The sequence below is a fragment of the Propithecus coquereli genome, unplaced genomic scaffold (assembly GCF_000956105.1).
Source record: "Propithecus coquereli isolate 6110/MARCELLA unplaced genomic scaffold, Pcoq_1.0 Scaffold544, whole genome shotgun sequence".
NCBI classification, from domain to species: domain Eukaryota; kingdom Metazoa; phylum Chordata; class Mammalia; order Primates; family Indriidae; genus Propithecus; species Propithecus coquereli.
The window spans coordinates 417,930-440,331 of NW_012151330.1; the positions used below are offsets into that span (position 1 = coordinate 417,930).

At 62.5% G+C, this 22,402-nt stretch overlaps 3 protein-coding genes across 9 annotated transcripts in view; 1 reads left to right on the forward strand and 2 right to left on the reverse strand.

Annotated features, from left to right (window-relative positions):
- Positions 1 to 6,556, reverse strand: part of ACAP3 (ArfGAP with coiled-coil, ankyrin repeat and PH domains 3) — a 12,469-nt gene extending 5,913 nt beyond the window's left edge. For all 3 annotated transcript variants that reach the window (XM_012657504.1, XM_012657503.1, XM_012657502.1), the window contains exons 1-7: positions 6,441 to 6,556; positions 2,985 to 3,042; positions 2,203 to 2,322; positions 1,942 to 1,995; positions 884 to 942; positions 287 to 470; positions 25 to 69 (exon numbers count right to left, since the gene is read on the reverse strand). In XM_012657504.1, the coding sequence (XP_012512958.1) occupies positions 25 to 69; positions 287 to 470; positions 884 to 942; positions 1,942 to 1,995; positions 2,203 to 2,322; positions 2,985 to 3,042; positions 6,441 to 6,487 (567 nt within the window). In that variant the 5' untranslated portion in view covers positions 6,488 to 6,556. The remainder of the gene's footprint in view (positions 1 to 24; positions 70 to 286; positions 471 to 883; positions 943 to 1,941; positions 1,996 to 2,202; positions 2,323 to 2,984; positions 3,043 to 6,440) is intronic.
- A 578-nt stretch (positions 6,557 to 7,134) lies between these two features.
- On the forward strand, positions 7,135 to 10,076 carry PUSL1 (pseudouridylate synthase-like 1). Of its 3 annotated transcripts, none has more exons than XM_012657508.1 (8): positions 7,135 to 7,211; positions 7,429 to 7,486; positions 7,645 to 7,832; positions 8,016 to 8,165; positions 8,252 to 8,422; positions 9,232 to 9,286; positions 9,361 to 9,532; positions 9,796 to 10,076. In XM_012657508.1, exons 1-8 carry the CDS (start codon positions 7,135 to 7,137, stop codon positions 9,816 to 9,818), a joined length of 894 nt encoding a protein of 297 aa, XP_012512962.1. In that variant the 3' UTR covers positions 9,819 to 10,076. The 3 variants fall into 3 exon arrangements, with proteins under 3 accessions (XP_012512962.1, XP_012512963.1, XP_012512964.1); XM_012657509.1 differs by having other exon boundaries at positions 7,147 to 7,211; positions 7,426 to 7,486; XM_012657510.1 differs by having other exon boundaries at positions 7,147 to 7,211; positions 7,426 to 7,486; positions 9,235 to 9,286.
- Positions 10,077 to 10,181: 105 nt separating this feature from the next.
- On the reverse strand, positions 10,182 to 22,354 carry CPSF3L (cleavage and polyadenylation specific factor 3-like). 3 transcript variants are annotated; one of them, XM_012657507.1, is made up of 17 exons: positions 22,156 to 22,354; positions 19,506 to 19,603; positions 18,916 to 18,989; positions 17,854 to 18,082; positions 14,285 to 14,383; positions 14,177 to 14,211; positions 13,695 to 13,833; positions 13,214 to 13,278; positions 12,504 to 12,693; positions 12,243 to 12,326; positions 11,546 to 11,635; positions 11,304 to 11,466; positions 11,088 to 11,195; positions 10,941 to 11,002; positions 10,734 to 10,876; positions 10,541 to 10,670; positions 10,186 to 10,424 (listed from the first exon to the last, which is right to left on the reverse strand). In XM_012657507.1, the coding sequence occupies exons 1-17, from the start codon at positions 22,181 to 22,183 to the stop codon at positions 10,359 to 10,361; spliced, it is 1,803 nt and encodes a 600-aa protein (XP_012512961.1). In that variant the 5' UTR covers positions 22,184 to 22,354; the 3' UTR covers positions 10,186 to 10,358. The 3 variants fall into 3 exon arrangements, with proteins under 3 accessions (XP_012512960.1, XP_012512959.1, XP_012512961.1); XM_012657506.1 differs by having other exon boundaries at positions 10,182 to 10,424; positions 11,088 to 11,466; positions 17,887 to 18,082; XM_012657505.1 differs by having other exon boundaries at positions 10,182 to 10,424; positions 11,088 to 11,466.
- Between the last annotated feature and the right edge of the window lie 48 nt (positions 22,355 to 22,402).

A 22,402-nucleotide genomic window follows, 5' to 3' on the forward strand; every position in this document is an offset into this window, starting at 1 on the left:
GGGCCCCCGCAGCCCCCCACTCACAGAGTCCAGGATTTCAAACTTCTTCTTGGCCTGAAGGACGTTGATCTGCAGAAGAGCCGGTGGGTTTGGCCAGGGCGGCCCGCAGCCCACACCCCCAGGCTCCACTGGGCTGCTTGTGGCCCAAGACCTCGCCCGGGTGGTCCTCAGCTGCCCGCGCCACACCAGCCTCGCCCTCCCGGGGTCCCCAGCCCTCCCTGCATGAGCCAAGGCCTTGGGCCCTACGGCTCCCCCTGCCACCCCCGGGCCTTGCCTGGGAGCCCACCTGGAGCACGTAGTCCAGGGCCAGGTGGCGGAAGCACTTCCGGGTGAGGCTGAGGGCGCCCGCGGCCTCCTCCACCTCGTGGGGCCGGTGCCTCGGGGCCTGCGCGTTCCTCACCAGGGACAGCTCCATGTCCTCCCGCACCTTGTCAAACTGCTTCTTCGTCTCCTTGAACTTCCGCACGTCCCTGGGGACCGGCAGGTGTTGCGTCAGAGGTCAGAGAGTCAGAGGAGGGCTGCCCACTGGGCCCCAGACGCTCAGGGGTCTTCCACCTTCGTGAACCCCTCTTCCTCTGCTCTTGGGCAGGGCCTGCCTATCCAGGGCCCCCCAGCCCTCTCCACCTTGCCCTCAGGATCCATCCAGCCCAGGCCATGCACCCCATCAGCCCGACCTCTCCCCTGGGGTGGGACGCCCCAACCGCACGTGCCAGCATGAAGCTGGGGCCGTGCCCCAGAGCCTCAACCCAGCCCATCCCACCCGCGAGCTTCTGCACAGCCCTAAGGCCTGGCAGGCCCCAGACCCCTTCCTCCAGGTGGGGCGTGGCCTGGGCTCTTCCCGGGTGCTGGCGCCACAGGGGCTGGGGACCTCAGAGACACTCACTCCTTGACAAAGTTGTGGAGCTGTTGCCGCACGGACCTCTGGGCCTGATCAAACAGGATCTGGGAGCAGAGGACGAGCTGGGCTGCTGGGTCCGTCCACACATCACCCCGGAGGCCAGGCCCCATCCTCCCAGGGAGAACCAGCAGACCCCCACCCGGCTGGCCTGCCCAGCTCGCAGCAGGGACACTGCCCACCACCCGGACATGGGGCAGGGTCTGGGGAGCAGCGCACAGAGGGACGGCTGTGACCACCTGCCCATCTGCCCCAGCTGGCTCGTGGCTGGCCTGCAGGGCAGCACTTTCAAGGTTGGGCCCTTCCTCCAGCCCCATCCACAGCCCCCAACTGGGGCAGGCACAGGGCACGGAGCGACACTCGCCCCTGGCCCCAGAAGCCCCTGGAGGATGACGGGCATCGCGGCAGGTCAGAGCCGAGAGCCCCCAGGGGCCTGGCCTGGGCAGTGGAGGGGCTCTGGGTCCTCCCCACAGCACTGAGCCCAGCATCAGACCCCCCATGTGGAGGGGGCTGGGCCTCACCAGGAACACACAAGGACACACGCAGGACATGCAATCCTGAGCTGGTTTATTTCTGAACTTCCCCTGCACGGGGTGGGGCCCCTGTTTAGTCTGGGGCTCTGGTTCCCAGCCCGTGGCGCGACCACCCATGTGCGCCTCAGGCCCTATTCTTTGTCCACGTCAATGCTGCGGCCCCGGGGGGGTCACCCAGGCCCAGCCAGAATGGCAGTGAGGTCAGCCCAGCTGCGGGGACCCTGGAGGGACCCTCAAGGCCTCCTCGGCCAAGCCTCCACTGCTCACAGCCCCCACACCCGGGACACGGCTGAGCCCCCATGATGTCTGCCCGCATCCCCACTGACTCACAGACGCGGGACGGCCACCACCCCCACAGACTGGAGGAGCAGAAACGTGGCCTCCCCCAGCCAGCCACGGCCGCCAGCTCAGCTCCTGCGAGCCAGCCAAGCTCTGCTCCGCGCTGGGCGGGGCCTGCGGGCAGTGGGGGAGCTGCCTCGGGGGACGACACCAAACAGGGTGGCCAGGGCTCACCATGTGGTAGTTGACCACCTCCTGCAAGCTGTCTCCAAACCTCTGCAGACATTCCTGGGGAGAGGCAGAGCAGAGAGATCGCACGCTGACACGGGCAGGCGTGGGGCCGACGCGCCAGCCAAGCCCTCCGAGCCCACGGGACACAGAGCCACCTCTTAGGTCCAGGGCAGGACCCACCTGCTCCTTGGGCCTGGGCCCCCCTCAAGGGCTGCCTTCTGCCCCTACCCACCCCTGGCGGTCAGAGGTCAGCTGGCCCCTTACTGAGATGACAGAGTCGCCTTGGCACTGCTGGGACAGGTCACGGACGCCACTCACGAAGAGCCTGTTGGTGCTGACGTAGGCCTTGCCAGCCTCGATCATGCCGCTGCACAGCTTGACCAGCTGCGGACGGGACGTGGCGGGCTAGGCGAGGGGCCAGCAGCTTCTCCAAGCCAGCGACCCTCACACCTGCCCTCACCACCACCATCCCAGGAGGCCGGAATTCAACTCAGGGCCCGTCTGGCACGCAGGACTGGGGAGGGGCCGCACCGCACCTTGGGCTCCCTCAAGCCGGAGCCTGCCTGGAGCTTCTGGGAAGTTCTGGGAGGAAGGGAGGCTGGGCAGGCCAGGGGAGCCCCAAACAGGGGACCCCAGGCTGCGCTGTGGCGCGTGGCTCTGGCGGGGTCTGTTAGAACAGCCAGTGTGGCGGCCCCTGCCCTTGCTCTCAGCCCCCAGCCAGGCACACCGAGCAACGGTTCCGGCAGCAGTGGGGGGAGGGCCAGGCCGGCACACTGAGGGCCGGGACTCGCCAAGGCCCGCCCGTCCTGGATGGGACGGGCTCAGGGTGAGCCACGTGTATGCGCGTGTGCAGCTTGGAACACGTACGGTGGGACACAGAGGGGCCAACAAGGGACGGACGTGGGTCCTATGCATGCCCACGTGTGCTCACACACAGGCAGCATGTGCCATGTGCAACACACACACACGCACGCAAACGAGTCAGTAAACCTGGAAGACGAGTCCTGCCAGCCGCCAGCCCAGCCCAGGCGGGGCCCTGCCCTCACCTTGTCCAGCTTGGCCTCGACTTCCACCACATCTGCTTCTACCTCATCGATGGTGGCCCTGCAACGAGGACGGGGCACTGGGGCTCAGCCTGGGGCTTCACCACCCCTCGCACCTCCCCAGGGGTCACCATAGGAGGGGCTCCAGGACACAGGCTGGCCCAGGTCCTCAACTCTGGAGCCGCCGGCACCCACCACCACCCCAGGCAGGAAGAAGCCCTGGTGGCTGTGACCCCCCACCCAGGCTCTGGCTGGTTGACAGACCTGGGGACAGGTCAGGCAGGTGGCAGCCCCTGAGGACAGCGGCCCATTTGTGTCCTAACATACGTGTTCCACGGACGCAGCCGGAGCCCCACGGTGGTGCTGCCCCTGAGGGCCAGGCCGAGCCTCCCCGGCTTCCCTCCTCTCCGGGCTCAGAGTTCACCCCAGATCCCATCTGGTTGCACTGCAACCCCCTCAGCTCTTGCCCCATGCCCCTCTGCAGACCCGGGAGCCGCGGGGTGGGAGACGGCGGCTAGGGCCAGCTGCTCTCTGTCCTGGCAGCACCAGAGCAGCCAGGGAGAGATGCCCCAGCTCCTCCACCGCAAAACATCAAACAGCCAGAGCGAGAGGGGCAGCCCCGCCCAGAGCCCGCTCCCACCAGGGCAGCGCAACCGCGGTGCTGCCTGGGGAGAGAAGAGTTAAGGCATGACATCACTGGAGAAGCCACCAGGAGAACCCCCGGAAGGCAAGAGGCAGATGGATCCACACGTGACCACCCCCCTCCGGGAGCAGGAAATCGGGAAATGGGGCCAGGGTCCCGCAGCCCCTCACACCACACAATTGGCTCAGCTGGCGAGCCGCGGCCCATCTGGCCTCTCGGGATGGGACTTCAGGGCTTGGGCAGGCGCCAGGGGCGGAGGCTGTCCTCAGAACAGGCCCTGGGCGGGTCCAGCAGCCCCTCAACCCTTGTGGACTAGCAGGGGGAGGGGCATGCTCCAGGGTTTCCCAGGCCTGCGGGGTCCCATGAGGCCTGCCTTAATTCTCACCTAGGCAGGACACCAGCTCCTCTCTAAGGGACTGAGGGGACAGAGGGAATCTAGCTGCATGAACACCAGAGCCCAGCCCAGCCCACATCCTTGGAGGTGTGGCCAGCCCAGGACCCCTCCACTACTGTGGCATCTCCCCTCCCCTGGGGGTTCCGGAACAGTGAAGGGACCAGCCCAGGGCAGTGCTGCAGAGACAGCCCCGCCCCGAGAGCCCACAGCCAGCGACTGCCCTGAGCAGGGCCGGATGCAGAGACAGCTGCACCCAGAGCTGCCACCCCCAGGCTGGGGGCGCCTGTGTCCCTGGCAGGGCGGCAAGTGCGGGGCTGCACCAGGAGCTGACAGATATGCTCTGGGGAAAACAGGGTGCTCAGCAGAGGCCCTGAGGGCTGCACCCAGTCCTGGGAGCCCCTGAGCACATCCGTCCCCAGCCCAGGGGGACCTGAGGCCTCCTCCCTGCTGGGCAGGATCTCAGCAGTGTGGAGGGTGGTGGAGGGTGGCGGGGAGGGTGAGGCCGGCCCCTCCACCAAAGCCGTGACTCAGCGCCTGGAGCCCCACCCAGGCTGGGACAAGCTGAATAATGGCCGGGCAGCTCCCCCCAGCAGGCTCCCCGAGACCCTGACCCACAGGCAGCTCCTCCTCAGGCCAGGAGGGCCCAAGCAGTGTCCCCCTTCCCAGGGCTGGGGCCACCAGGCTCCACATCGGAGGCCACCTTCTCCTGTCCTGCCCTGGCCCAGGCAGGGTGGGCACCAGGGAGCTCAAGTTACGGCCTCAGGGGTACCTGAGCGTGAGCTGACAGAGGAACCCCAGGACAGCCTCAGGGAGCCCCTCAAACCCCAGTTAAATCACAGCCCAACACCAAACCCACGGAGCCTGGCTTCTGAGGCCCCAAGACCAGGGTCCACGTAAATTGTCCTCAGCTCTCTGCTCCAGTCCCGTGTCCCCACCCTGGGCAGCCCCCACCCTGGGCAGCCCTTTCCTACTAGAAGCAGCATTGCAAAGCCCAGGCAGCTGCAGCACCTACTGCGGGCCCCATGGTCGCACCAGGCTGGTGAAGGAGGGAAGGCCCAGAGGTGGTGGGGTTCCAGCACCCCCACCCGACCAAGGAAGGTCAGCCCAGATCCATCTGTGTGGGCAGAGGAGGAGCATGAGGCTCTGAGTGAAGGGCCAGGGTGAAGGTGCTTCAGCCAGGACTGAGCCCGCCCGCTGCCCCTTGCAAGGAGCCCCTGGCCACGCCTTGCCCCAGCCTGGTCTTGGAGGACAGAGGCCCATGGTGGGGCACAGGATCCTGGGATGCCAGAGTGCTCATTGTTGGCTGTCAGCGTGGTGCGGAAGGGCACCCTCTGCAGGCAGCTGTGCTTGGGGCTGGCTTGAGTGATGCCAAAGCCCACAGGTGCACCCCCACAAGGCCCTCTTGCTGGCAGGCCCCCAGACACCCAGCATGTACACACACGCATGACCAAGCACACCCATGCAAAGATGACACATATGCTCATGCACAAACATGGCTGCATGCAGTGGCACTGTGCGCAGGTGTGTGTATCCAAGGATGTAGTGCATGGACATGTGCTCCCAGTGCTGGGACACACATGCACAAGCTAACATGTCTGTCTAGTGACATAGTAAGCATATCACATGAATCCACACAGAGGAGTGTCATATGCACACCCATGCATGCATCTAGTATGCCAACCCAGTGGTGCAGCTCACCCACACGTTCTATGCATGGTCTGGCACCTCCAGGGAGGGGCACAGAGGAGATGCAGCCCGCACGAGCATGTGCAGCAGAAGGTGGCCTCACGCAAAGGCACACTTGTAAGAATGGAACAGAGGAGGTTTGTTTGCCTCCATTACTGTCTGCAAAACGTCGTCAGACGGGTAAGGCAGATGCACACTTGTGCACACGTCCAGGAACATGTGGTTCATGCAGATGTGCACGCCTGCACGCCCAAGAATGATGAAAAACACACGAACGCAAGAGTGGACGCAAACCCTACCCTCCCACCTACCCTTCCGCACCACTCTGACAGCCCCCACCCCTCAAACCCCCAGGGCACCCTCCACCCCTGCCACGAAGCCCATCCCAAGGCTCCAAATGGCTTCAGCTGCCTGTCCCCCGTGCACTGCTCCGGACACATGAACCACGGCAGGGACCAGGCACAGAACCCCCCCCAACGGACCCAGACAACCCTGGCCAGAGCCCGACTGCGGGGCCGGGGAGTGGCGTGGCCCCCGGGGGAGCCGCGAACGAGGGCGCGGACACGAAGCTGGGCGGACGGTGCGGCGGCGGCCGTGCCCAGGGCGGCCCGGCCGGACACGGCCGCGCAGGGGCGTCTTTTGTTCCCCGGAGCGGGCGGCTTTGTCCGGCGGCCCTCTACCCCCGCCCGCCGCCCGCGCGGGCACAAAGGCCGCCCGCCCGCCCCGCCCGGCGCACCTGAAGCGCGGCGAGTCCTTGACGCACTCCTCGAACTCCACCGTCATGGCTGCGGCGCGCGGCGCTCGCTGGCACGGAGCGCCCAGGGCAGCCCGGCCGGCCCGTCCCGCGCGCCCCGCCCGCTGTCACCACCGGGGAGCGTCGCCCAAGTCCGCCGCCGCCGCCGCCGCCGCCGCCGCCGCCGGGGAGCGTCGCCCAACGCCCTCCGCGCGTGCACGGGCCGCCCGGGGCGGGGATGCGGGGCCCGTCCGCACAGTCGCCTTCAGGGGCCGTCGGCGCGCTCGCGGGGCGCGGGACACGCGCGGGCCCCGCCTGCTCCAGCCGTCCGGCCGCTGCGCAGCTCGGCCGTTTGCAAAACCCACGTCCGGGAGGGTTTGGCCGGAACGCAGCAGCCAGACGCTCCGGGAGCAGGGGCGGCGGCGGCGCAGCGAGTGCACGCGCGAGCGAGCGGGAGCGCGCCTGCAGGGCCTGGGCGCCGCGCCGGTGCGATTGGGTCCACGCGCCGGAGCCGGGCCGGCACTTTGCACCGGCTCCCTAAGCGCGGCCCCGCCCCCGCCCCGCCCCCGGTCGCCGAGGGGCGCGAGGCGGCGCTGCCGGGCGGGGCGGCGCTGGCGCTGGCGCTGGCACAGGCGCGGGGGGCGGGGCCGGCCGCGCGCGCAGGACCCACGTGCGGCGCGCCCCGCCCCGCCCCGTCATGGGTCCGGGTTCCGCGGCGGGCTGGATGCCGGCGCGCTACCTCGTGTACTTCCAGTACCGGGGCACGGACTTCAAGTACGTTGTGCGCCTGCCGGGAGGGAGCGGGAAGGACGGGAGCTGGACCCGGGGAGGAACGGCAGCCCCGCGGGCCTCGGCCCCCGGGAGGGCGCGGGCGGGCGCTAGATCTAGGGTCGCGCCGCGGACGTCTCGGGACGGGGGCCGGTCTGTGTTGCGCCTCGGCGGCGGGCGGGCCGGCGGACCCCGCCCGTAACCTGCGCTCCTCTGCAAGCAGCGGAGTCGCGGCTGTCCGGGGCGCCCAGCGCGCCGTCGGGGTCCAGGACTACCTGGAGGTGAGCTCCGCCAGCCCACCCCGGAGGAGGGCGTCCCCGGGGTGCCCGGCGAGGGGTGGATGGGAGCCCACAGCCCCCCCCCAGGGCATGGGGAACCGTCCCTCAGGGCTGCGGCTTCCCCCCGTGCTGCCTGCCTGCCCCAGCGCCCGTCCCCGCAGGAGGCCGCAGCGCGGCTGAATTCCGTCCTGCCGGTCAAGTTCACCATCTCCAGCCGCACGGACGCCGGGGTCCATGCCCTGAGTAATGCCGCGCACCTGGACGTCCAGCGCCGCTCAGGCCAGCCACCCTTCTCCCCTGAGGTCCTGGCCCAGGCCCTCAACACCCACCTGAAGCACCCGGCCATCAGGTGAGCCCAGCAACCTGAGCTCACCTGGGACTCTGCTGTCACCTGACTCTGTCTACTGCTGGTGTAGGCTGGAGACCTGGAAAGACTTTATGTCTGGACAGAACTTGGGAGGATGGGGAAGATACCAAGGTGTCACCTGGGCAGGTGGGTCATTCTTCCAGCTAGCCTGACCTACTACCACAGGGTACTGCAGGCCTTCCGAGTGCCCAGCGACTTTCACGCACGCTACGCAGCCACATCCAGGACCTACCTGTACCGCTTGGCAACTGGCTGCTCCCGGCCCAGTCAGCTGCCTGTGTTTGAACGGAACTTGTGCTGGGCTCTGCGAGCAGAGTGAGTGTGGTTGTGGGAATGAGGAAGGGGCGGCCGGAACACCTGGTGGGCCCCACCCTCCTGACTGTTGACCTGGCTCCCTGAAGCTGCCTGGATGTGGACGCCATGCAGGAGGCTGCCCGGCACCTCCTTGGGACGCATGACTTCAGCGCCTTCCAGTCGGCCGGCAGCCCAGCCGCTACCCCTGTGCGAACCCTGCGCCAAGTCTCAGTGTCCCCAGGGCCAGCCAGTACCTTCGCCCTCCCCCAGGAGAGCAGGTGAGGAAGGGTGGCCGTGCACTGTGGCCCTACCCCAGGCCATCGATGCTGAATTAAGCCCTTGCCCTTCCTCCAGCAAAGGCAGGCAGAGGCTGGACTGGGGGTAGCAGGCACCCACAGGGCCTCGTAAGGGGGATGCTGGTCAGCTGGAGAGTGCGGGGCAGTCAAGTGGCACAGCCCAGACACCCTCGAGTCTGCAGCTGTGCCCTTCCCCACAGCCGGGGTCCCTACCAGGCTGAGGAGCAGAGAACAGAGATGGCTTCCTTTCTCAGGGGACCCCTGCCCTGCCCAGAGCTGTCCACCAGTGGGTGGATTTTGGCAGCTGCTTAAAAGGTTTCACTGGGCCAGTGGTTCCGGCCCAGCCTGGCAGGAGGTGGGTTCTGCTGCCCCTGGCACTGTCCAGGGGCCTCCTGCCAGGTAGCAGCTGCTGACCCTTAGAACCCTCCCAGTCCTGGCCAGCCCAAGGGGAGGAGGGATTCCTGCATGGCCACCCCAGACTCTAGGGGGAGGGCACCAGGCCCAGGGCTGGGGTCTCGGGTGAACCGGCTGTGCTCCCCTCAGCAGCCCAGACTCTGCCAGGATCTCAGACTTGGGGCATCTCCATGGGGGACCTGCCAGGCCACTGTCTCTGTGGGCCCCCGCAGGGTCTTGCTGCCTCTGCCTTGCACAAGCATTGCGCAAGCCCCCAGAAGGGGCAGGTGGTCAGTGAGGGGCCCTGGTGATGAGCTGGGCCTGCTGAGGCCACATGGCAGGCTGGGGGTGGCAGGGGCTGCCCCAGGGTCAGGATGTCACAGGTGCTTATCTCCCAGCAGGCTGCGCTTCTGGAGCCTGGAGTTTGAGAGTCAGTCTTTCCTGTACAGACAGGTAGGCTCTGTCCTGGGGCCCTCCCGGGGGTCGGGTATACAGGCCTCTGTAGCAGTCTTGGCTCTGGGTTGCAGGTCCGGAGGATGACAGCGGTGCTGGTGGCCGTGGGGCTGGGGGCTTTGACGCCTGCCCAGGTGAAGGTGATTCTGGACAGCCAAGACCCCCTGGGCAAATACCAGTCGCATGTGGCCCCAGCCTATGGCTTATTCCTGAAGTCAGTGCTATATGAGGGTCTGGAGGGCCTCGGTAAGAAGAGCAAGCCAAGAAGGGGTCTACTGCACACTCCTCTGACTGACCCCTCCTAAGGCCGGGTCTGTGCTGGGGAGGGCGCTCTCGGTGGCAGTCACGGCCCTAGTGTTGAACAGGCAGATGGAATGGGGAGGGCTGGGGGGTGTGGAGTGAAGGTGCCCCCTCTCCCAGAGCCACAGCCCCTCAGCCCCAGTAAGATCCCAGCATGCAGAGGGCTTTAGGCCAACCTCTGCCCAGGCCCATCGGGGGTCTGTCCACAGGTCCCGCCTCCTGGGCTCTGTAGGATCCAGTGTGGAAGCCACAGGTGAGCCCGGACACTCAGCCAAGGTCATGCCAGCCACGGCACTGTGGGCCCAGCAGGACCAGCCCTCTGCTGGTCAAGCCAGCACGTCCACAGCCACCTGGGGCCACAACATACCTACCCAGAGTCCCTACCAGCCTGGACGCTGCCGTCTGTGCCGGGTGGACTGGCATGGGGTGGGGTGAAGGAGACGGGATGTGCACTGGGAAGGGAAAGCCGAGCGGTCTCTGGTTCTGCTTTTATTGGCGATTGCTGCCTGAAAGTCCCCTGCCCCACTGTCTTCTTGGGGCCCGAGAGTAGCAATAAAAGCCGAAGCAATCCTAGAGACTCCTTTATTTCTTCAGCCAGAAACAGCTGCTCTGGCAGGAGTGTGACGCTGTGGCCTCATCTCGGGGATGGGGGTCGTCCATGGCCCAGCTCTGGGCTCCATTCACCCAGGGCACACAGAGCCCTGGCGTGGAAATGCAGGACCCTCCAGCTGGGCAGAGGCGGCGGTCAGCAGGCCTGGGCAACTGGCCAACCTCAGCTGGGGGCCTGGGGGAGGCCCTTCTTGAGCAGTGACGTGAGGTAGCTGCCCAGCTCCTCATCCTACAGTGGAGGCAAAGAGGGCCACAGCTATCCCGGCCCCGCTGCAGACAGCCCAGGGTGAGGCGGGACTGATGCCACGGGGTGGGTGCCACACTGCAATCCTGCCGGCTCCTCACCTGGTAGGTCCAGGAGACCAGCAGCACTTTGGTGGCTGGGTCCTCAGAGGGGGCGGCGGCCTGGATGAGGATGGACTCGACCGTCACGGAGCCGTCCGGGAGGTGCTGTACGCAGTGGTCCTTCAGGATGCTGCGGGGATGCGCCGTGAGACCCTGCCGGGCCCCCGGGGCAGGGGCAGGGCGGGATGCCTACCTCTTGAGGTGGCTGTAGACACGCATGGCCGTCTCCTGCTCCTTGCGTGTGTCGTGTAGGTGTACGCGGCAGGTGAAGCGCAGCTGGTGCTCGGCCAGGCCCAGCTCCTTAAGGGCTTGCTCCGAAGACACGAGCCGGAAGTTCTGCGGGGCGGGGGCAGGTCAGGCAGAGCAGGAGCGGCCCCCTCCCCAGGCCCCCGGTACTCACACTGTCCTTCATGATGAGGGTGCCGTGCAGGAGCCGGGGCCTCTTGGCCTCGGGGAGCAGCCCTGTGGGGGCGGGGGCACAGGAGCCTTCAACGGGCTGCAGGCTCACCAGCCACCTGCCCACGGCGCCCACTGCCCTGCCACCTACCCTGCGCCATCTCCCGCTTCAGCAGCCCCAGCGAGATGCCCCCGGGGATGCTGGGGCTTGTGGGCAGCACCACAGTCTCGCCATTGGCCGGCATGTAGCAGTCGACTCCTGAGCATGAGAAGAGGAGCCTCAGTCCAGGCTGGCAGCCCTGCCCCCAGAGGCGGGCCCCACCCAGCGCCCCCGACAGGCGACCGTGGCGCCCAGCGCGCTGCCTACGGAATTCCTGCTCGATCTTCTGCTTCAGGAACTCCATCTTCTTGGCCTCGCCGTGCACCAGCAGCACGCTCTCCGGCTCCGCCTGGCCCACCAGCTGCATGATGCCCTTGGCGTCAGCGTGGGCGCTGAACGACATGTACTCCACCTGCATCTTCACCTCCAGCTGCGGGCACAGGGCGCAGATGCCGTCACCACCAGGGCTGGCCGGCCCCCCTGCTGGCCTGGCGGGGACTCAGACTCACCACCTGCCGGCCCTCCATCTCCAGCTTGCGCTGCCCGCTGAGGATCTTGTGGCCCACGGTGCCCTGCACACAGTAGCCAGGCATGATGACCTGCAGGGCGGGGTGGAGCTTGCAGCGGTCCCACAGCGGTAGGACCCCAGCCTCGGCACATCAGGGGCTCCCCCTGGACATCCCCGGCCTGAACCCTTGCAGGCTGCCCCCTCCCTGGCGGAAGCTCCTCCGGAGCCCTGCTATAGACCCCAGAGGGGTCAGGGTTTTCAGCACAGGACTGTTCAGGGCCAGGCTGGGAGGTGACTGTCACAGCGCCTGCTCAGGTGGCTGGAGGCCTTCCCGCCTGACACAGCCGGGCCCAGTCTCAGAGAGTCTGAGCTGCTGGGTCGGATATCAGATGCCAGCCACACCCAGCTACAGCAGCATCCCCAGGCCAGCATGGAGCTTCATCAAGATCTGGGACATGAGGGACAAACAAGATCCCCAGTGCAGGGTCTTCCAGAGTTTTTCTTCTCAAGGCTGAGCAAACCTTCCTCCCTCCATGCCAGAAAACACAGCACCCCTACCCTGAGACCCCAAACACATTCCAGGGGCAGCCAAGCCTGCCGACTGGCAGCACAAGGACAGGGCAGGTGGAAGGACAGTCCCTGTACCCCTTGCTATCCCTGCCCAACCTCAGGCTCTCTGGAGACCCAGGAGCCCTCACCATGTTCTTCTCATTCCCTGCCCATTTCCGGAAGATCTGCAGGGACTGGCCCGCGTGCAGCATCCCTGGCGTGGCAAACACAACCTGCAGGCGGACACGGGTGGGTCAGGGCAGCAGATGCGGGGCCCTACCTCAGACCCCATCTTCCAACCAGAGACCTGTAGGCAGGAACCCCCCAGCTGCCACTGGTCCCCTCACGTGCCCCCCAGATGTGGAAGGAGAGGGTGCCCATGGACAGCACTGGCCACCGCGGGGCCTCACCATCGGACCCGGGTTGTCCGCAAATGCCCGGTCAAAGGCCTTGATGTGCTTAAACTCAAACATGTTCCTCTGGACGAAGGTCTTGCGGATCTTCTGGTTGGTCCAGGTGATGAAGAGCTTGTAGTAGTGGTTGGCCTTCTCTGTCAGCCCCGTGGAGAAGTAGATGGGGACCTTCAGGTTCATGCGCTCCCTGGGGACCCGCCGGCCTGGTTAATGCAGTGGCCATGGGAGGACCCTGCTGGAGGACCGGGCCTCATTGCCCCCACACCCCCTCATTCGCGCAGCTCCAGCGTGGGCTGGTGCGAGTCTACTGGAAGGCCTGAACCCCCTGCTGTCTCCCACCCCTCCGACCACAGAAGCCAGTGCCCTCAGCCTACATCCTCCTATAAAACGCTGGGACTGACGGAGGGCTCGGTGTGCAGCCAAAGACCCTGACAAGAGCAAGCAGACAGCACTGCCCACGTGACATCATGGGTCTCCCGGCACACGGTCAGAGACGTGGGTGCCTCTCCCTCAAAAACAACAGTGAGCAGGGCTGAGATGCCAATGGCCAGGGTGTCCGCTGTACCCAGTGGTTGCTGACACCACCTCGACTAGTCTGAGCTGGTGCCCTGCTGGGCTGTGTGTGAATAGCCAGCTGTCCCACGCACAGGCTGCCCGCCTCCCAGCCCCGGGCAGGGCTCCTAGAAGAGCCCCCTGGCTGCACCTACCAGAAGGTCTCCAGCAGGATGCAGAGTTCCTGTGCTCGGCCCAGTGCAAATACAGGGATCAGCACCTGCAGGGCAGGGGGGGCTAGCTCAGGCGGGGGCCCCAGCTGTGCTCCCCATGGAGCCAGCAGGTAGCAGCCACTGAGAGGGCATGGCCAGGCAGCCCTGAGAGACAGAGGCCCCACGTGGACCCCAGCCCTCCCATTCTGCCACCACTCCCGTCCCAGGCACAGTCTGGGGCAGAAAGGACCACAGTGGAGGCTCGTGCTGGCCCTTCATCAAGATCTGGGACATGAGGGACAAACGAGATCCCCAGTGCAGGGTCTTCCAGAGTTTTTCTCTTCAATGCTGAAAACCTTCCTCCATGCCCAGAAAACACAGCAACCCTACCCTGAGACCCCGAGCACATGCCAAGGGCAGCCAAGCCTGCCAGGACCTGTACAGGGTGGGCCCACATCCCAGAGCCCTGCCTCTGGCCTGCTACCTTCCCACCACGTTCCACAGTCTCGTGGACTTTCTTCAGAAAGTCTCGCTCCCGGCAGCGCTTGGAGTCTCGGATGGTCGTGGCGTACGTGGACTCCGTGATGAGCAGGTTGGGGCGGCACTTATCGATCCAGGCAGCTCTGGAACACGGGAGGGCGTGGCCTGTGGCGGACTGGCCCACAGCTGCAGGCTTGGGCATGACGCACCAGACCCAGCCGGTTTAGAGCCACCTTCTTGGGCCACCCTGGCTGGCAGCCTTCTCTGCACCCACATGGTCAGAGGCCACGGGCAGCACACTCAGGAGACAGGAGGAGGAACAGAGGCCCAACCTGGACCCTGTGCCTTCATGTGTCTGGGCTCAGCAGGAAGGGACTCTCCACACCACACAGGAGGACTGGGGGGAACACCACACCACCATACCCTTGAGGTCACCAAGCTCCAGCAGGACCCCACAGGATGAAACACACACACCAGCCTGCTCACCCCAAATGTCGGTCTGGCGTCATGTTATAGTCACCCTGGGGAAAGAGGTGGCAATGAGGAGGGTGCCTCCCGAGCCCTGGGCAGCCCCTCCCAAGTCCTTCCACTGACCGTGTAGACCACCGACTCTGAGCCCACTTTGATCTGGAACATGGCCGCCCCCAGCACGTGACCCGCATAGTAGGCCTTGATTTCCAGCTCGTCGTCCACCTGAGGAGAGGGCATCGGTCTTAGCCTTTCCTTTCCTCTTGTCACGTAGAACATCCGGTTCTCAATCCAAAGAAACCAGACATGAGATGAGACCAACAGAGATGAGAAACAAGAGAAACAATATACTAAACATTTAAGGACTCCTGAAAGTGAAGTTTCCAGACATGGACTTTAAAAGACTGTGGTAATACATTCATCGAGATGACAAACAGGATTACACCAGGCGCGGTGGCTCACGCCTGTAGTCCCAGCTACTCGGGAGGCTGAGGCAGGAGGATCGCTTGAGCCCAGGAGTTCGAGGTTGCTGTGAGCTAGGCTGATGCCACAGCATTCTAGCCCAGGTGACAGAGCAAAAACTCTGTCTCAAAAACAGAACAAAAAAAATGCTGGTGAGAAACTATAAACTATTTTTTTAAAAAAGCAGAAAGGCCAAAACCAGGAACTATAAGAACTCAAGGGATGAATTGAACAACAGATCACATATAACCAAAAAGAGAATTAGTGCACTGAAACATATACCTAGCATGAAGCATGGAAAGGAAGGATGGCAGAGGTCTGGAGTGAGCAGGTCTGACATGCAGACATTGGTGCCCAGGAGGAGAGGCGAGCACGAATGGGATAGAAGCCACATTGGAAGGAACCTGATGGAAGACATCAAGCCACAGACCCAGGAGGCCTCAAACTGTGAATAGGCTGAATAAGAGCACAGCACACAGGCCCAGCGCAGCACAACCACCAGAACCAAGGAAAAGGACATAATCAGGTAAGTAGCCCATGCAAAACGGTTTCTCTTCAAAACAGCAGACGGAACGATACAAAATACAAAATAACTGTCAACCCCTTTTTGTGCCCTTCCTGTTGCTCTCCCTTTGCTGCGAAAATGGGTCTAGTCACCATCTGCAGCGTGTGTACCATGCTCTGTAAACCTATATCTTGCTAGCCTTGTAATCCTATCTTTCTCTCAATAAACCTCATTTTCATGCTTGCCTTGAAAAAAAAAAAAAAAAACACCAACCTTGAATACTGTACCTAATTTTTAAAAAGTCAGCCAGGCGTGGTGGCTCACACCTATAATCCCAGTGCTTTGGGAGGCCAAGGCAGGAGGATCGGTTGAGGCCAGCCCATCCTGGGCAGTATATGGAGACCATTTCTACGCACACACACAAAAAAGTCCCTCCAGAATGAGGTAAAATAATCCAGTTGCAAACAAATATAAAAGAATGCACCACCAGCAGATCCATCCTAGTGTTCTCTAGGCAGAAGATAGATTATCCCCAGTAAAAGGTGGAAAATGTCAGAAGTAGAGAGGTGCAATCCAAAGGGTAAACATATAGATGAAACTAAATAAATGTTAACTTTACAAAGCATTAGAAATGATGTCTCTATACACATAGCCTGAAGATAATTTAAAAAATCATGTCTTGGCCAAGCGTGGTGGCTCACGCCTGTAATCCTAGCACTCTGGGAGGCTGAGGCGGGCAGATTGAGCTCAGGAGTTCAAGACCAGCCTGAGCAAGAGATAGAAAGAAATTAATTGGACAGCTAAAAATATATAGAAAAAATTAGGCGGGCATGGTGGTGTATGCCTGTAGTCCCAGCTACTCGGGAGGCTGAGGCAGAAGGATTGCTTGAGCCCAGGAGTTTGAGGATGCTGTGAGCTAGGCTGACACCACGGCACTCTAGCCCAGGCAAAAAGAGTGAGACTCTGTCTCAAAAAAAAAAAACAAAAAAACATAATTGGACAGCTAAAAATATATAGAAAAAATTAGGCGGGCATGGTGGCGCATGCCTGCAGTCCCAGCTACTCGGGAGGCTAAGGCAGGAGGACCGCTTGAGCCCAGGAGTTTGAGGTTGCTGTGAGCTAGGCTGACACCACGGATGGCACTCTAGCCCGAGCAACAGAGCGAGACTCTGTCTCAAAAAAAAAACAAAAAGCATGTCTTGCTGTGTTTAAAATATGCTGAGAGTTAAAACACATGGAAACAAGAGCTAGTACACCAGGAGAAGGTAAACGGATTTAAAGTGTTCTAAGATTCTTGCATTGTCCAGGATAAAGGCAAAAGTTCCAAGTAACTTAGATTTTTGTTGTCAAGGATGCATTTTGTAATCTCTACCACTAAAAGCACTGTGAAAGAATATGTAATTGCTGAGCCAATAAAGGGAAAAATGAAATTAAAAAAAAAATCCAAAAAAGGCAATAAGGGAAAGTAAAAACAACAACAGAACAGGCAGCCAACAGTAAGAATGTCAGCTACACCCAGAGCCGTCTTACCAGAGTCTGAACGGCCCACCCAGACACAGCTAGCATGCTGCAGCAAACACACACACACTCCATGCTACTTAAAACACCATATTTAAAATACGATACAGCAAGGCTGAAGGTAAAAAAATGGGAAAAGATATACCATGAAAACACTAAGAAAAAAGGTGGGTGGGTGTTGGTGTAACTATGTTATCAGAAAAGTAGACTTTAAGATAAAAAGCATTATTAAATATAAAACTTCATGGCCAGGTGTGGTGGCTCACGCCTGTAATCCTAGTACTCTGGGAGGCCGAGGCAGGAGGATTGCTTGAGCCCAGGAGTTCAAGACCAGCCTGAGCAAGAGCAAGACCCCCATCTCTACCAAAAATAGGAAAAAAAAATTAGCCAAACAACTAAAAATAGAAAAAATTAGCCGGGTGTGGTGGTATACTCTTATAGTCTCAGCTACTCGGGAGGCTGAAGCAGGAGGATCGCTTGAGCCCAGGAGTTTGAGGTTGCTGTGAGCTATGATGATGCCACTGTACTCTAGCCTGGGCGACAGAGCAAGACTGTCTCCAAAGAAAACATAAAACAACAAAAAACTAAAACTTTGTTGTGATAAAAGGTTAAATTAGAAGAATAAATGACCCAAAATGTATAGGCACCTAATAACACGGTTTCAAAATAGATAATGCAAAACCCACAGACTCCAATGAAAATAAGCAAATCCACAGTCTCTGTGAGAAACTTTTACTGAACCTGATTTGTCACTTGCCTGCTTAATATTCTTCACTCCCTCCCAGCCCAGGCACAAGTCACCACACCTGGCACTGGTCACCCTTAAGGGCTTGCCTGTCTTGCCAGCCGGACTCTGCTCCCCGCTGATGGCACTGAATGTCCCAGAGCACTGCGTCCTTCCAGGGGAACCAGTCGGCTCTCCTCTGGCCTCCTCAGTGCCACTCAGGCACAGAAGCCTGCGTGTACACGTACATACAAACACGCACGCACGCACACACACGTACCATGTAACCATGTACACCCCCCAGGCTAAATGCCACATCTGGGCCGGGACCTGTGTGCTTGCCCACTGTTGCCTCCTGGTGTCCTCACAGTGCTGGACACAAGAGAGAGATGGGGAGGCTAAGCCTGAGGCCCCAGCCTTCCAGACTGCAGAGCAGGCTGCGGGGGCTGTTTGGGGGGTGCCAGTTGGGAGCCTGGGGACCCGGACCTGGACCGTCTGGTGGAGGTGGACAGCCACCACCTTCTTCATGCAGTCCTTGATCATCTGGGAGGTGAAGAAGTTGGCCTCGCCCTTCTTGTCCACGGCGATCTTGCGGTAGTCCTCCAGCAGGATGGGGCAGATGGCCTGGGTGGGGTGCGTCATGTAGATGGGCCCGTCGTAGCCCACCATCTCGCTGAAGTAGGGCAGCGCCCCGCAGTGGTCCAGGTGGAAGTGGCTGGAGGATGCGGCACAGGTCAGCCTGGGACCACCCTTCCCCAGCCACGCCCCGCCAGCACTAGGCTTGGGGGTCGTCCCACTCATCCATTCAGCGGGTGCCCACTGTGGCACCAACACCCTCCCGCGCACTGAAGAGTCAGGAAGGGGCAAAACACGAAGGCTACTGTCTTCCTGAAATTTAGTCTCAACATGTAGCAAAGCAATGAGCAGACCAGTCGCTACACGTGTTAACGACGGGGATGTGTTCATGAAGAAGGTACAGCAGCAAGGGGAACAGCGTGAGGGTAAGAGACCACTGTCTCTGACATGGTTGCGACGACCTCCTGGGACTCGCGGGTCTCGAGGTGCCGGCTCACGGGGCCTATGGCTCCTGAGACAGCAAAGGCAGGGAGAGGATGGAGCCTGGAGGGCCAGACGGAACAGGCAGAGACCAGTGTGTGACCAGGAGGGGGCAGATTACAGGGCCTGGAAGCCCAGTGGGGACCAAGGACTGGTGGGAGGGCTCAGTGCCCCTCTGCCGAACGCCGTTGAGGCTGAGTGAGGGGGGCCTGAGGAACAGCCCTGGCTCCGCGGGTAAAATGCACCATCTCTGCACAGGGGCCCTCTCAGCCCCATCTTCCTGGGCACCCGCCAGGCTCTCGTCCACAACGCTCAGGGGCATGGCCAATGGCACGTGCGCCACAGCGACCCTGGCTCCACTGGGCTGACTGCCACCCCAAGGGGTGAGCCCCCCCCCAGACAGCCCAGGGACAGAACCACGTGACCCGCTGGGCGACACCTCACAGCCTGTGGCCTCTGCAGGCATGGAGGCCAAGGCCTGCCAGTGCTCACCTGATGATCACGCAATCCAGGAAGTCAGTCAGCCGGCCGCTCTGGGTGATGTAGGAAAAGTCGGGGAAACGCCTCTGCGGGGGGAGCCAGGGAAGAGTCAGAATGCAGCCGCTGCCCCATCTCCAGGCAGCTGTGGAGGGTGCCCAGGGAGCAGCCCCAGAGAGGGGGTCAGGGCACAGACTCGAGGCCAGGCTGGGAACCCCACCCTGGCAGGCAGCACCAGGACCCCTGGCTGCTCACAGCCTCCATCACCCGCAACCTCACTAGCAGACCTGAGCGGGAAGCCGAACCCCGGGTCTCGCCGAGCTGGCCTGTAGGGTCCTGTAGGCACCAGGGCCCAACTCCAGTACAGACGGACCCCTTGCCAGGGCTCACCTCAGCCTGGCCCCACATGTCAAGTGATGGTCAGGAGGCCACCCAGGAGTGGGATGCCCCCCAACATGGGCTGCAGCTGTCCAGGCAGACCACCACTGCCCACTCGCCCTGTCTGTCCAGCTCCAAGGCCCAGAGTCCAATTGCAGGTGGCTACAAGGAGCAGGCGGGGTGGCTGGCCCTCCCTGCCCTCCGGGCCGCCCATCCGGAGGACTCACGTCGTCACTGAAGCCCATGTGCATGCCGCAGTCCAGCATGACGTTCTTGCCCGCAATGGAGACCAGGATGCAGCTTCGGCCCACATCCTGGCCGGCCCCTGCTCGAGGGGGAGGGCTGGTGAGAGGCACTGCCAGGTCCCCTTCTCCCTCCCCACTGCTACAAGTGATCCTCGGCCCCACCCTGCTGCCTTCCAAGCTCTAACAGGGCCCTCAGTGTGTTGAAGAAGCTGGACCGAGGCTGCTGTGTGGCAGCCGTGTGGGCTGAGAGGCGTGACACCCCACCCTGGGCATGCGGGCAACACAGACCCTGCACCACTGTGAATCTTGCCACATCCCCCAACTCAGACCCTAATCTAGTCCCTTCCACACTCCTGACAACCAGGCAGCCCTGCCCAGCTGCTCCAGCGGAGACCCTGGCCACATGGTGCATACCTAGCTCCCGCTCAGGTGGCCATCTGTCACCTCCTCTGGGACCTGGGGGCCCACAAGAAAAGGAACACGCCTCTGCATGGCCTAAGCCTGGGCAGGGGTCTGAGAACAGCAAATAACCCGGTTTCTATCTTGAGTGCTCTGGTAGCTGCCTGAAGCATCCAACATTATTAGCACCACACACATCAGAGGGACCAGGCCGCAGCCCAGCCACTGGTTGGGGTCTCAGGTTCTCTGATGGGCCGGTTCCTGCCCCCACTATCGTGTGAGCTCCCTGAAGACAGGGTCTCACTCCCTCTGTACCCTTAGCCCCAAAGCCACCCCAGGCTCAGAAGCCCTCCAGACATCTGCAGGGAGGAAGGGCCACCACTCTTTCCGGGGGAGGACCTGAGGTCACAGAGACACCTGGAGGCACACGCCACTAAGAGTGGACTCCAAAGCCCCATTCCTGAGCACTGGTAGTCCTGCCTCCCACAGGACCCACAACAATCCATGGATAGTGGGGACAAAGCCTAGCACTGGGGGAGGGGACAAAACTCAGGAGAAAACAAAGCAGGAGACATCCCTGTCCCACAGAACTCACGATGTCGTAAGGCAGGGAGACAAGTAAAAGGACGCACGCCAAGTGCATCCACCGGAGACGACTGTGACAGAGAAAAGGAAGGAAGGGAAGAGGACAAGGGTGCCTGGAAACCTCTGGAACCACGACAGGAAAGTCCTCCCTGAGAAGACAATGGCTGAGCAGGGGAGCGAGGGGCAGCCAGGGGGGAGGACAGCCGTGTGAGGACCCTGTGGTGGGAATGACCCCAAGGACCCCAGTACCTGACCCGACGCTGTGCCTGGTAAAGGGAAACGGTGAAGCAGAGCTCTGCTTCGATGACGCTGTCACTGAGGTGACCTTGGGGGTACCCCCAGGTGCAGATCTGGGGTAACTAAAGCCATAAGAAAGACAGGACTGTTGAGGGAGAGTGCACAGGGCAGACAGCAAAGGAGCCGGACAGGAAAGGAGCAGACCAGGAGGAAGAGCCCGCAGAGGCCCCTGGAGAGCAGCCCGGGACAGAGGAGAGCAGAGGGCCACGGTGGCCTGGGTGAGGAGGCGGGGCGGTGCCGACAGTTGCAAAAGGCCATGGGGGACCACAGGGCCCATGACAGCGGGGGATGTGCAGTCCGACCTGGCAGGTGGGCGCGTTCACTGTGGCTGTTAACAGCTCCATGTCCAGGCCAGGGGCTGGGTGGGCTCACGGGGACAGACATGTCTACACAGAAGATGCTCCTGACACCCTTGCCCATTGAAGGAAGTAGGCTCCGGGACAGCACATGGAGCACACGCACAGAGAAAGCCCAGAGACATCCAGAGGGCTGGCCACAAAATGATATGCCCAGTTGTTCCTGGGACCCTGGATTTTGAGTCACTCTTTCCTCCTTCACACTGTTCTACCCTGTCAGAATGCTCAGAAACGTGCATTTATTTTTTGCAAAAAACAAAGCTACTTTTTTAACATCATAGGTATCAGGTAAAACAAGGGCAATTGAGAGCTGATCGCAGGTAAGCCAGGCGCAAGCACCAGATGGTGGTGGTGGAGGAACAGGGAGAGGCAAGGCAGCAGTCCACGTGCAGAAGGAGGTAAACACACTGATGAAAGCACCCAGTGGGGACCGAGGCCCTGTGGCTGGACTCCCACACCACTGCCAGGAAACGTGCAGAGGCAGCATCTGCGCAGCACCCACGTGATACCAGGCGTCCCGCACTCGGGGATCTGACTCTCACTTCACTGCTAGGAAACCTGGGGTGCAGAGACTGAGCCTTGACATCACACAGCATGCAACCCCTAAGCCCTTCTCTCCCTGACCACTCTGCAGTGGTTCTTGCACAAGGGCCTGACAGGGAGGAGAGGTGAGAAGGCGCACGGCTCGATCCCTCGCCGCAGACCCAAGCCAGGACGGCCTGCTCGCCCCGGCCTCGGCGCCTCACAGCCTCCCCAAGCACGACGGAGCCGGAGCTCCCCCCTCCAACGAGGCCGCGGCGGGACCGCGCCGTGGGGGCCGGAGCGCGCGTGGAGGCGCCCAGCCGGGCGGAGAGCTCGCTGTCCGCTCGGGGCCTCCGACCACAGCCGGGGGCCTGGGAAGCGTCCCTAGCCCCGAGCAAGGCCCAGCCCCGGGGCGCGAGGGGAAGGGCGCGCCCGGACCCCAGCCCCGCAGCCCTCGGGCGGCGCCCACTCACCCAGGGGAGTGACTCTGATCTCCGGCATGGTCGCGGCGCGGGCGGCCTCAGCGCGCCTCCTCCGCACTCTGGTGCTCGCGCGCGCTCCGCAGGGAGAGCTGGAGGACCACCCGCCCGCGCACCGGGACCCCGGGACCCCGGGACCCCGGGACCCCGCGACCCCGCGACCCCGCGATCACCGGCCGCGCGGAAGACTGAGAAGCGGTGATGCACTGCGCAGGCGTAACTGCGCAGGCGTAACTGCGCA